Below are 13,536 nucleotides of genomic sequence, written 5' to 3' on the forward strand. Positions count from 1 at the left end.
GCAATTTGGCAACTCTCGAATGTACATATGGCGTTTTCCCTTAGCACGGCAGTATAGTTTCCTTCCATTTTTTCAGGGAATTTTCTCCGCAAAGAATTGTAATACACCTGACAATCTGAAGAAAACATATTTAAACCATTCCTCGAGAATCAATATTTAGTCGAAAGAAATCTGGCAACGTATGGATGTCCGCGGTCGTCGCGTCGGTCGCAGACGCGGGATCAAAGGCTCCTCTACGCCACGGTAATGGACAATCAGCAATTACCTTGCTCATAACATGCTTGTAGGTGGAGGAGGGGGGGGGACTACAAAGAACAACAAACACAACCAACACCCCCCCCCCCCCCACTCCTGGAATCAACAGCGCTGGCACAGTGCCGGTGGACGTGCTCGGGGTCCGAAGACCCTTCACGGTCGGCGCATTCTGCCTAGGAAGCGCGACGAAGACGAAGAATGCGCGTGAAGGACGAGGGTGGACGCGGACAAGACGAAAGGGTTTGCTAGCGAGCTGCATGCATTTCGGAGGGAAGAGCTAGAAATCAAAGCAGTCATAAAAACCGTCAGAACAACGATATTCCTCTGATTTGGAAGTAGCAAACTTCCTGCTATGGAATAAGTTTCCCGGGAGAGCCAAGTGCCGGGAACGGGAAAGCCTCCGGGAGCATTCCCGGTGGCTCTTCCTCATCCTAGAGATTTTAAGCCTTTGTTCGTTAGCGAGATGCATGTATTGTATTTTGGTAGGAAGAGCTAAAAATCAAAGCAGTAATAAAAACCGTCATTCTATGACATTCTTGACCTCGATTATGAAAATAGAACAACGATTTTCCTCTGATTTGGAAGTAGCGAACTTCCTACTGTGGGATAAAGTTTCCAGGGAGAGCCAAGTGGCGGGAACGGGAAAGTCTCCGGGAGTGTTCCCGGTGGCTCTTTCTGGAGATTTTCGGCCTTTGTTTGTCAGCGAGCTGCAGGCATTTTGGTGGGAAGAGCTAAAAATCAAAGCAGTAATAAAAACCGTCATTCTATGACATCGTTGACCTCGATGATGAAAATAGAACAACGATTTTCCTCTGATTTGGAAGTAGCAAACTTCCTGCTGTGGGATGAAGTTTCCCGGGAGAGCCAAGTGCCGGGAACGGGAAAGTTTCCGGGTGGCTCTTCCTGGAGACTTTAGGCCTTGTCCACGCGAGCACAGTTCGGACGAATTAGTTCCACGAACTGGGGATTCAAGGAACAAGTTATAGGTAAGATATAAAAAGTTCCTGGAACAAGTTCCTCGAATCATGCTCGTGTGGGCAAGGCCTTACGGTGAGCATCGGTGTTTCTGTCGATCAAAGTTTCCCGGGAGAGTAGATTTTAGTCGGGAACTCGCCAGGGAAGGTTCTTTCGCACTTGAAATTGTCAATCCCTATTCCCTAGACTCAGCACTCAGCAACTTCGAGAAAGTGTCTACTTGAAAATTTTCTCGAGGAATATCATGCGAAATCTCAGAAAAATGTTCCGTCTTGGGAAACGCGGCGTTGTAATATCAGAGATTCTTTTCTTATTCTTCTTTTTAAATGAGAATTCCTTGCGACGTCCCCGGATCAACATTTCATTACTTCCTTACATTTTCCGCAGAAACCTGCCTCTGATCGAACGGCGTAAAATATAATCGATACCTACTCGGAAATTCTCCTAAGACTTCCAAAAATTTGTAAAAATTACCGGACCTTCTGCGGAAATTGGAAGGAATCTCCGTATAATTCTGTGTTTTCAAGTATTTATTACTCCGTGACTTACGATTAGCCACGTTTTGCAGCAGAGTAAGCAACCTGATTCCTCCATCACTGCAGCCAACACACACGTACCGTGCAGTATCCATGCCCGATTTCAACATTCTCAGCTAGACTAGCTCCTCCCAGGCTCAAAAACCATGTTCCTACGTTTGTGTGAAGACAATATAGTCTCGTTATTACAACCTAAACCGACGTAGCGCTAAAAAATCCAGAACTTTCCCGTTTCCCATAACTAAAAGAAAATAAGCGAATTTCCAACGGGGGGGGGGGGGGGGTTGGAGAACTAGCGGGCGAATGACGTCACGAAGGTTGAATGACGTTGAAAATCACTGATTAGGTTTATCCCACGACTGCTGTAAATCTGAATGTAGCCGTGTTTTACCCGATAAAAATTATCTTTCTGCACAAATTTATAACGCGCACCATTAGTCAATCGCGAGAAAAATTCTCAGAGAAAATTTCCGAGTTTTTAAAAAATGTTTTATTTCATTAAAAGAAATTTGGCAACGTCCAGATGCTCATACGGCGTTTTATCTTCGGGCGGCAGATGGGTTCAATCCTCTCCATTTAAAAATCGGAGAGGAAAGGGGCCGTCGTAGGCGGAACGGGGCAAACGGCGCACAATGGATCGAGTTAATAGGAGAGGTCGGACAAAATTTGGAAACTTTAAACGCTTATAACCTCCATGTATGCAAGACTTTGAAGTTCTAAAAGTGGTTTCATTGGTTTTCCAGTGTGATTTTCTTCAAGAAGCACCCCTCAAAGTTTAAAATGTGACGTAATAAACATAAAAATTTCCAGTTTTAGTCAAACATTTCATGTCCGACCTCTCTAATTGACTCGACCCACCGTGCGGCGCGGCGGTTCTGGCTCCTCCACCAGAATCTTCGAAACTCACCAATACACCGTTCTGAGGAAGAACGCTGTATCAACATCGGGGCGTTGCCTTTCATCTAGTGAAATACGAACCTTCTAAAGGAACACCGAGAATAAGTGTGCATGACTTTCCTCAACGAAAACTAGTTTATAATTGGAGAGATTTGGCGACTTGTAAATGCGCACGCGGCGTTCTTTTCACGAAAACACGTGGGCACTAGGCAGTTGGGCACCCAATGGCGCCCGGGGCTGAGGGGACCCGATTGCGATCAGCAGTGCAGGCTTGCTAAGGAGAAACGCCGTATGTACATTTAAACGTTGCCAATTTTCTTCTGATAACAAACAAACGGGTCTGTAGCAAACTTTCGCTAGCGCGAAAATGAGAGTTGCTCCTTACGGAAAATAAACTTAAAATCACTGTAAGCTTATCGAAAGTCTGGAATTCCTTACTACTTTGCAATCTACGTAAGAGGTTCGCATTATTTAGAAGTTTCTGTGTCAAAAAAGATGCTACAATGAAAATTAAGTTCAAATACAGATGAGTCCAAAAAGGATGCTACAATAAAAATTAAGTTCAAATACAGATGAGTCGCCAATATTTGACAACTCCACGCAATGTCTAATAAAGGCATTTCTGAAAAATTATAAGTTCAAACACAGATGAGTCACAAATATTTGATAACTCTGCGCAGTGTCTGATAGAAGCATTTCTGAAAAATTAAGTTCAAATACAGATGAGTCACCAATATTTGACAACTCTGCGCAGTGTCTAATAAGACTGCTGTCGTGACGTAAGTTGGGCGATAAGTTGGTGAACTTAAATACTGAAAAGCGATATCATCAAAGGCTTAATTAGTCTCTCCTAGGTTAACAATGTATTTGATAATAGTATAAACTGTAATGAGACACTTGAGACTGGCCGTGGCTATGTTGAATACCGCGCAAAGCTGTCAAGTGCAGGAAAAACGCTTTATTAGGCAGATTGTGCAGTAAAGAGTGAATAGGAGAGTCCAATTAGAGGATGTCTACTATTATTTCATTTGGGATTTGTCTGTTATTTTAAATGAAATTTCTATGCGAATAAATAGGTCAGTTGCGCTGGGCATAGAATCGTGTTTTAATGCTTAGTTCTTGTGGATTATCTAAAAATGATAAGATTTGTCTAAACAGCAACTTTTCTTTTCTTTTTTTTTAAAAAAATTTTTGTGCATCTTTGGGAAATTCTCATAGAGTACATAGAGTCGTAATGTAAGTGGGAGAGCTGGCGCCACTTTTAAGCATTTTCCGTGTCCCGAATTCCGAGACTCCTGTGTGACGACGGGTCACTTTTTCGATACATAATCGATTGTTTGCGATACACGGGTATCCGGCCATCCGATGACAACAACAACAACAACAAAGGAGATAGGAATTACCACGTATTCCACACCGCCATTTTGGATCGAAAATGTATCGAAAAAGTGACCCGAACTCGGCGCACACCGGGCTCGGAACTCGTCGAGCAGAACATGGCGCCAGCTCTCCCAATCATATTACGGCTCTATGTACTCTATGGAAATTCTAAACGGCTGCGCAGACAGGCGGCCGAGGAACTGCCCGAACTGGACCGAGGGACAGAATCCGAATCCACGGCATGTTAGGTTCTTTCCGAGGAATTTACGTTGCGTGGGTTTGGACTCCGGTTTTGCCGGCTCCACCACCGCACCGGCACAGTCCGATCGTCGGCGAAAACCGCGGATATCCAGGCGTCATAGCACGGGACTTGCGCGGTTTAAGCCCGGCGAGAAGTATTCCTCGTCGGCGAGAGGGACGATTCGTACCGCCGCACGGTGGATCGAGTCAATAGGAGAGGTTGGACAAAATTCGGAAACTTTAAACGCTGATTACTCCGTCTATGCGAAACTTAGAGGTTCTAAAAGTGGCTCCATTGGTTTACTCGTAAAATTTTCTTCCGGTAGCACCCGTTAACATTCAAAATGTGACGAAATAAACATTAAAATTTGCAGTTTTAGTCAAAGATTTCATGTCTGATCTACCTAATTGATTCGATCGACTGTGCGCCGGATCCACTCGTATCGTCGTCGTCGTAGGATGTCGTCTTGGCACAACCCGATCCCCATTAGTCAATACCGTCTCATATCCTCCGTCGTCGCGTGGATCATTCCGCCGTGCTACGGAAAAACGTCGTGTAAGCCTTCCAACGTTGCCTGGTGTGGCGGTTTATGATAGATTTTCTTACAAAATTGATTATTTAACCGGAAAAATCGATTTATTAACCGAAAAAAATCGATTACATCCCGTTGATTACATGGGATATGATTAATCGCATGAATTCAGTTTTCTCCTTAAAACAGAAAATTCCGATTTTTTCTACCCGAATTTACAAAATCAGCGCGAGTGTCAATTTTTGGATCAAAATTTTAGCAAACTTCCCGGAAATTTTTCTTCGAGTTTTTTTGTGGGCTTACTTATTTAAAGCTTACGTAATTTCCAATTTTTTAAAATCGATTTTTTTGTCATGATGCAAATCTACGAAATCGGATTCTCGAAGAAAACCGAATCGATTTTTTCGAAAAAATCCCCAACACTGGCTAATGGTCCAGTTACACGATCGAATTGAGCCATCAAATTGAAGCTCTGATTGGTGAAGAAAGACCTGAGGTGAGGATGCGACCAATGAGAGGCCCAATTTGATGACTCAATTTGATCGTGTAACTGGACCTAAAAGTTCTTTGGTAAGAAACGGTCTTTCAGGAAAACGTGTGGTTATTTTATCCCCCATTATTCAAAGAAATTCATTTGTACTTTAATCCACACTAACAGTGCCTGAAAATCTCGGAGAAAACTATTCATAGACTGTCTCCGAAATATATGTTCAAAGTGGGGAAATTTGGCAACATCCAGATATTCATACGGCGTTTTCCTTTGGCTCGGCAGCATTGATTTTAACGGAACTGAGACGCGTGTCGCGGGAAAATATTTCATGCTTTTCGCCGAGCGACCGTGCGGGAATTTTTTTTAGCGAATAGCTTATCCAGCATCCCTGCCAGGAGTGCCAGGTTCTCATTGAATTCTTTTGTTGAAATACAGGCTGCGCACGGATTGACTCGCCAGACTGCAAGAGTGTGTTCCATGCTTTAAAGTAAGACTTTCTTCTTTTACAAAGTTTTCCCCCAAAAAGGCCTCCGATCAGACCTTCGGCCCTCCAAATTCTTTGGAATTTTGTCGATGCTTACGGGCAAAATCTCACCGAAAGTTACCACTCCAGTCCTTTTTACCCCCCCCCCCCCGAATTCATTCATGGCCTTAAAAGTACCCAAACCCAAGTTACAGAAGAACTTCAAGGGTGTTTTCGACCTCACAGGGTAAAACTCACCGAAAATTACCACCCCAGTCCTTTTCACCCCTAAATTCATTCATGGCCTCAAAAGTACCAAAACCCCGAGTTACAGGGGGACTCCGAGGGTGTTTTCGATCTCACAGGGTATACATAAGACTTGGTGTTAACATTTCCTTACAGTTTTTCAGTCCCGATTTTTCACTTTTCCTTTCACTAGATATTTGTCCATTTCAGTTATTCAGTCTTCAAGCCTGAAGTCCCATTATCATTCCAAATTCAGTCCATGAGCCCCTTTTCCGGTGATATCAATTTTAAGATGATTACTTGATCGACAAGATTATATAGACGACCGAGGGCAAAACCCTCCAATCAGAGAGAGCCAAAAGTGGCATGACTTGTGACGTGAAGCTCCCTTTAAATACTCGAACTTCAGTTGACTGTAGGTCCATTTCCATCTTTCCAACCCGAAAACCCGTCCTGACGGATTTTTGAGCGGTTTCCAGTTGAAGTCCACGTGTCGAATTCTGAACTCTTTCATAAACAGTGTACAGCCTCGGGTCTCAAATAAATAGTTATCCTCAACTTGTGAACCTAGTGTCGTGAACAATATTTTACTCTCCCTGTTCTCCCACATCGTATTTTCTATTTAATGAACTCATAGCATTTAACATGGAGCCTTCAATCCTCTTAAATACTCATTCAACATTTAGCATGGTGCCTCCACCGGTTTTCGTATTTCTATTTGCAGTCTCAGCATTCAACACTTAGTTTTTCCCTTAGAGCTCCCTAAAATCCCTATATAACTTGAAATTTCTATATTTAAAAGGCCCTGGACGAATTTAGCGATAAAAATTAGGGAGGGTGGTTATTTTTGAGTTTAGATACAAGTAGTAATAGTCGCCACTGGGAACCATCAAACTGTTTGACAGGTCCTATTGTTCTGTTTGACAGGTCATTATTGTTCGGTTTCTATTGTTAGGTAACTATTGTGTTGGTTCTATTGTTCGGTGACTATTGTGATGGTTCTATTGAATAAAATATTGAAAAGAGAATAATAGTGGTAAAGGTTGATGGATGATCTTTTCTTTGTATGGATGAATTCTATTATGCAACAAACAAAGGAGATCTTTTATAAGAAATCCAGGCTTTTATATTGGTATTTTTGAAACCTTTTGTTTGGAATATTTCGATTGTTGTGAATAAGAAAAGGATACCATTGAAAAAACTACTCTTATTTCATAGGTATAGTCAAGTGTTCAGACTTTGCAGCTCTTTTGGATTGAAAGTCCATTTTTTACAATTTTTCTGCAAAAAGTTCCTATGAGATTTGACGGTAGGTGGTAACCCGTAACTGTCGAAGTACTCCCCGTTCCTTTCAGAATCAATGAAAATAGCTATCCAATGGCTACCAGGCTTGGAGTCAGGATCGGTGTTAACAATCATGCCACAGGGTAAAGGCGTTGCGTTCGGGAGAGTGTTGGCTGCGCAAACCATTGTAGGAATCGGGAGTGTCGCCAGACCCGCAGCCAATTGAAGGGTGTTCATAGTGATACAACCAATGTTTCAGCGCTGTCACATCAGCGAGAGCGCATCTGTAACCACTGCGTTTAAGCAAATTATGATGGAAACAATGGAGCTGTGGTTTGGTTAGATTTCTGACGGACGGGCAGTTCAGTTCCTCTAGATTAGTGACGGCTAGTCCTAGGAGAGTTGAGAGAAACAGTGTGATTTCACTCCCTTTCGCGTAAATGGATGTAGCCCGATCGGCGATTTCACGGACAGATCGGAGCCATTCCTCATACTCGATGTCACCATCGTCCCATTTCAAACCGTGAAAATCGTGGGTTAGATGACTGGCCTCCCTCCTCCGACCAGAGTCCAATTCCGAAAATTCGAAGGGAGGTTTGACGACCCAGTGACGGATAGCTTCCTCGTCTACACTGGAGATCGCGCACTCTTTCACTACAAAGCGATTTGAGTTTGATTTAAAACACTGGACCGAAATTACGAAACGCATCTTTACTGCACGGCGTACTAGCTAGGAATGAATGCACTGGTAGAGTCTCAACCACTTTTATCTACGCGCCAAAATCAACTATAACATTCCTGTTCCTATCGATCTCGACAACGTTGTCAAATTCAGCATAACTTACGATGGTCACCGCGTTAGCAAGAGCGGCTTTGAATCTGAGTTCCAGCCTCAGATTGCCATGTCGCACTAGACTCCAGTGGGATTTTACGTGAGCCTCAAGATCGGGCGTAAAATCTAATGCTATCAAGGCGTACCCTTGTTCGTAGTCTGATCTGGATATCTCATTGCCGGAATCAGAATAATGGATACCTGTGCCTGAGAATAGAGTGTGGTAGGCTCTGATGTACTCGTTGTTATCAAAATCGGGTGTCAAGATCATACCGGGTATCTGTTGACCGTCGACGTGGAACGAGACATAGTTCATGCCGAATGTTTCAAAGTTGAAAGGGTTAGTCGTTATACTGCCTGTGAAAGCTGCATTGGTGACCAAACCTACAATAATTCTCGTTGGTAATTGCCCATTCACTAAATTGTCCAATGACGCGCTCTGCACACCGGCGGCGATTGTGTTGGTTCTGACATCTACTCTGGTGATGGGGTATTTGGCAGTGGTTTTCTCTAGAGCTCTAGCGTGATTCAGGAGGATGGTCGGAGAAACCTTCACACGGCGTACATAGAGGGTCGCCTCGATGATATTAATTTTGTAATCGTTGGCGTTCGCAATGAGACAAAAAACGTCTCGAGACCTGACAAATTTCAGGCGCAGCTCCACTCCGTTGAGCAGGTATTTCTCTTGATTGAACAAGTCCCCGTGAACTTTTCCAATCATATCGACAGTCTTACTGCGCTTCGTAAATGCGCGGCGCGCTTTCAATCCAGCGCTATCCGCAGCATCCATCTTTCCAGGCTCATCCTTAACCCAAAGGTTACACGTCACATGAGAATTCTTAGCGGCAGGGCCGTAACTGAGCAAGCTCTCAAGGTAGCTCCTGTAAGGATAGGCGTTGCTCGGGGACGAGACAATTTTCTGGTTTAGATATGTGTCAACCTGGCTAAACAAAGAATGAAGCCAGTTGTTCACAGGGCCTACAATGTCGTCGTCGGCTGCGGCCAAAGCCGCGCCGTCCGCTTTCTTGACTATTTTGGCTTTGATACCGAGTAGTGTATGGCTCAAGTCAATGTACTCATCGCCTTGCCCGGGAACTACGAATTCCAAACTTGAAGATTCGTTAACGGATGAAACAGGCTTGTACTGAACCCATCCTCCGCTCTCAATGTGCGTTTGTGTAGGCGGCAGGCTGAACAGATCGAGTTCGGATTTGGAGCAATCGCAACTGTTGGAATGGACAAACGCCATGGTTCTTAAACCCCGAAAATATCAGCTTTGCTTCGAATCACTTTTTTACTGCGTTTCGCTTTTCCTGCTTTCTTACTACGTTTCACTTTTTTACCACGTTTTGCTTTACCACGGCGGCCTTTTTTCACGGACGTCTTGTTTTTACGAGAGCCCCGCTTCGACTGAGGCGACTTGCGTTTCTTTTTGGCTTTATAGCCCTTACCACGAAGGACTGCATCTAAAGCTTTTCTCTTCATGTTTTGTTTGAAATCATTGAATCGTCCTTCAAAAGCTTCTTTAGGCGCAATGTTCTGTTCCAGATCACCCATAAAGTCTGCTCCCGACTGAAATAGCTCTTTACCGAGCATCTGAGCGCCACGCTTTAAAACTGGCAATGACGCGCGAAACAACCCTTTGAGAAAACTGCCGATACCATGACCCCGCTGGTGCGGCGAGCCGCGAAACACCACGATATTGCCCGCGCCGGTTTGGTAATACATTAGCTCGGCTACTGAGACACTTTACGAAAATGAAGCTTAACGTTCAACTGTCCACTAGCGAATGGTACATTTTCACCCAAATCATCCCTTATATCCACTTCGATACGGTTAAATTCTCTTTTCATGAGAGGAATATAATGAGGATGAGTGAAAGTGTATGAAATCTGCGCTCCGGGCATTTTGCCGTGCTTTCCAACGTTTATGATGCGCAACAACGGCGCTAGAGTATCGCCTACCGGCTGCGGCTCTATTATATCTGTGTAAACGTACATATGACTCGGAATGAGAGCGTCTAATCTAGCAACGTCAACCCCTTCGGTTGTACCGAAGAGATCCTTCACAGGCATATAGAAGATTTTCTGGAGCAGAGGACTGAGGGTCATACAAACGACTTTAGGTTTAGGCACAATACGAATCCTACCGTTATTAATCAAAACATCACCTATCATAGAAAACTCTTGGTTATTTTTCATTTCTCCCATTAGGCTAGTGATTTCCTTGTACGGGCCGCCGTTGAGGTGTATCACTCCCGTTTCCCCAGGGTCCTCAGGCGTCTCTGCCCCTTGAACTTGGGTGTTGCCATTCGCGATGACAACGCGAGGTGTGGGTTTCAGCCGATACCTTACCCATAATTCCGACGAACTAGTATCAAACGAGATGGGATAGTGAATCTCGACCAAACCACATTCCCAGTTTCCTTGCAAACTGATACGTTTCGCTAATTGGGTATTGAAACGGGTAATTTTGTTATCAGGGAAAATATCCATTGAGCTGTTGGAAGGTAATGTCACAAAAAAATGTTCACTCATGACTGGAGACTCACTACTTCACTTTCAGGCACCCAAGAAGAAAACTTACTAGGCCAACCTTTCCAGCTGACGAGAACTTCAGGAATGCCCTTTCTTTTACGTTGATCGAGAATTTTATCTATTTTGTAAGCCTTAGATTCGTCAATTCGCACTGGTAGTTCAGGTTCTTATGTACTCCCGTGGAACGGTAAGTGAAGCAAGTGTGGAAAATATCTTAATCTCTTCATTTCGATGCGTAAAAAAAGAATTTCGATGTTGTCAAGCTCAATTTTGCGTCCAACCCCCCAAAATCAAGATGGCGGCCAAAATGGGGGCTCGGGGGGTGAAAATTATGGAATTTGATTTTGATGTCATGATTGGGGTCAATTCTTATGTAATTTTGGTCGTAGAATCCGAATTTGAGGTCCAAAATACTCTCCGACCCAAAGGGATGCCCCAAATCCAAGATGGCCGCCAAAATCTCCAAGATAGGGTCAAAACTGCGATACGTATGTAAAAGTGCCAAGTAGGGTGTCCTTGGTAGGGTTCTTTGGGTCGGAGATTTCACCTATGATGTCAAAAACTTACCACGGATCCATTGAAGCCCAAAAAAATCAAAATGGCGGCCAAAAGGGCTGCCGTTGCGGGGTGAAATATTTTGTTGAGGCAAACATCGTCGAATGAGGTGTCACTGTATAGGTTTTTTGGGTCGTAGATTCCAAAAATGAGGTCCAAATAACAAAATAAGCTGATAGAAGTTCTCCAAAAGCCAAAATGGCGGCCATAATGGCTGCCGCCCAGGCATTGAACGCGTTTGAACAGTAGGGTGTCCCATTTTGGACGTTAAAAAAAAAAAAAAATGCGAAATCCAACAGAGATACCTGCCAAAAAGTTGTCTCATAGTTAGAAAAAAAAGCAAAAAAAATCTCAGGGTCGTAGCTAAAGTTTGAGTGGTCCCGCAAGGTACTTAAGATGTTTCACCGATTTCTCATCTTGGCAATCTTGGCGATCTTGCAGATTTTTTTTCGGTAAATGCAATCGAGGTAAAAAGTCGCAAATGCGGATAATGAGACTTCTGATACTATATTTTAAGAGAAAAATAACGGTTTGGACCCACGAGGATCAGAATCCCTCGTTCTTAGCTCTCAAAATGCAAAAATCAGCGATTTTAGCATTTTGTAGTCAAACCGCTGCTCGACCGTCGCTCGACTTAAATGTCGCGGCATTTGACGCGCTGTTTCACAATGATCCCATTGTAGGAGTGAAAAGTCCTTCAAGTATGTTCATTAGAGGTGTAAGAGAGTCACTTTGACCAATTTTTGTTGCTTTTAAACATTGAGCTCATCGTTTAAAATGTTTTTTATTTTTTGTTTTTTTTTTTGTTTTGTTAATATAATTTTCCTGTTTTTCATCATTTTTTAAAATGGTTTAAAAAGGCGAACAATATACGTAGATGGTCAAATACTTCCTCTAAAACAGTTTTTGGATTCAAAGCCTCCCAAAAAAGCCGATGTTGCCATATTTTATCCCCGGAAAACACAAAAAACCGAGTACCTATTTCAGTATTTGGAGGCTGTTCCTCACCGAGCTCATTGAGCAAATTTCAGCAAACCTTGAATTTTCATACGTTATGACCAGATTACTAGTGATTATGTACATGTGTTTATCTATACAGCCTCCCACCGCGGCGCGACGTTGCCATATACCATCGATAAAATTCGATAGAAATCCGCGTTTCCTTAGATTTGAGCCATTTTTTCGGATATTGCACATGGAATACATATGGGTCATTCCACGTCAACGCAACCAAGCTCGAAACCCGACCCCCTCCGATTTGGCTGAAAATTGGTGTACGGGGTCTTTATATCATATTAAGAAACCTATTTTGAAGGGTTTTCCCATCTGACGCCCCGTTCGCGAGATATCGACCCCCAAAGATGGGGTGAATTTTAGCGGTATTCAAAACAGCCCGTTTTAGCGATTCTCATTTTCTCGACTCTCCTCTCTTTGACTCTCCATAGCGAGACTCTTTATCAATCCATCATGCTTTGAAAGAGTGTTTCTAGACCACTTTTTCATGTAGATTCTGAATATGCCATTGAAATTGAGCTTAGAATTATTTAAATGGCCGTAATTCAGGCTTTTTTAAAATTTACTATTTCTTTGCCATTCAATGTTCAAACTGAAATATCCAAAATACAGTCTCTCCGATTTTGTGTGAGTTCTTCATAGAACAGTGCATAGAGCGCGCTAAATATGCTCGTACAAGTAGAGTAACATCCTCGAATTCTTTTTTAGGGGGTCCGGCCCTTCCCGCATTGCAGGGTCCAGCCCTACCTTCTTCAGGACCCAGCCCTACCTTCTCCAGGGCCCAGCCCTATGTGGTTAGTGCTCGGCCCCGCCTCAGGTAGGACTAGGCCCTGAGGCAGGTAGGGCTGAACCTTAACTTCAGCATGGGCCTGCCCCTTCGATGTTTAGGTGAAGCAATTTTACCTACCCCGGGTGTAGGGCCGACCCTGCCCCGCAGGTCCTAACCCTAAACTCGTTTTTTCCGTGGAGATAGAAGGGGATCATACCTTGTGCCAATATCTATTATTTTAAGACCCTGCGCTTATAGACGACCCATTTCTTACGATTTCTAGTCATGATGTTTGTGCACGAGGATGCGACTTTCAAACATTGACCGTGATCTGAGGACCATAAAGAAACAGTGCCACATTTAAAAAACACGGGTTCTCAATGCTGAATTTTTGCCCCACCCTTAAACCTAGCCCTCCCCCCCACCCCCGTCCTTTTGGAAGGGTACCGATTGCTAAGAATGCTGCCTCGTTAATTTCCCCATTTTTTCTCAAACCGCAAAATGGAAATTCCTCTACCCTCCCAAAGTCC

General features: G+C 43.6%; 2 protein-coding genes across 4 annotated transcripts in view; both read right to left on the reverse strand.

The window, feature by feature from the left end:
- The window catches only part of tty (tweety), a 106,988-nt gene that overhangs the window by 52,991 nt on the left and 40,461 nt on the right, over window positions 1–13,536 (reverse strand). The gene's annotated exons all lie outside the window — the stretch shown is intronic.
- LOC109042113 (uncharacterized protein F54H12.2-like) lies at window positions 8,070–9,380 on the reverse strand. The gene has a single exon (XM_019058677.2). The coding sequence runs from the start codon at window positions 9,378–9,380 to the stop codon at window positions 8,070–8,072; it is 1,311 nt and encodes a 436-aa protein (XP_018914222.1).

This window comes from Bemisia tabaci, chromosome 2 (genome assembly GCF_918797505.1).
Source record: "Bemisia tabaci chromosome 2, PGI_BMITA_v3".
In the NCBI taxonomy this organism is placed as follows: domain Eukaryota; kingdom Metazoa; phylum Arthropoda; class Insecta; order Hemiptera; family Aleyrodidae; genus Bemisia; species Bemisia tabaci.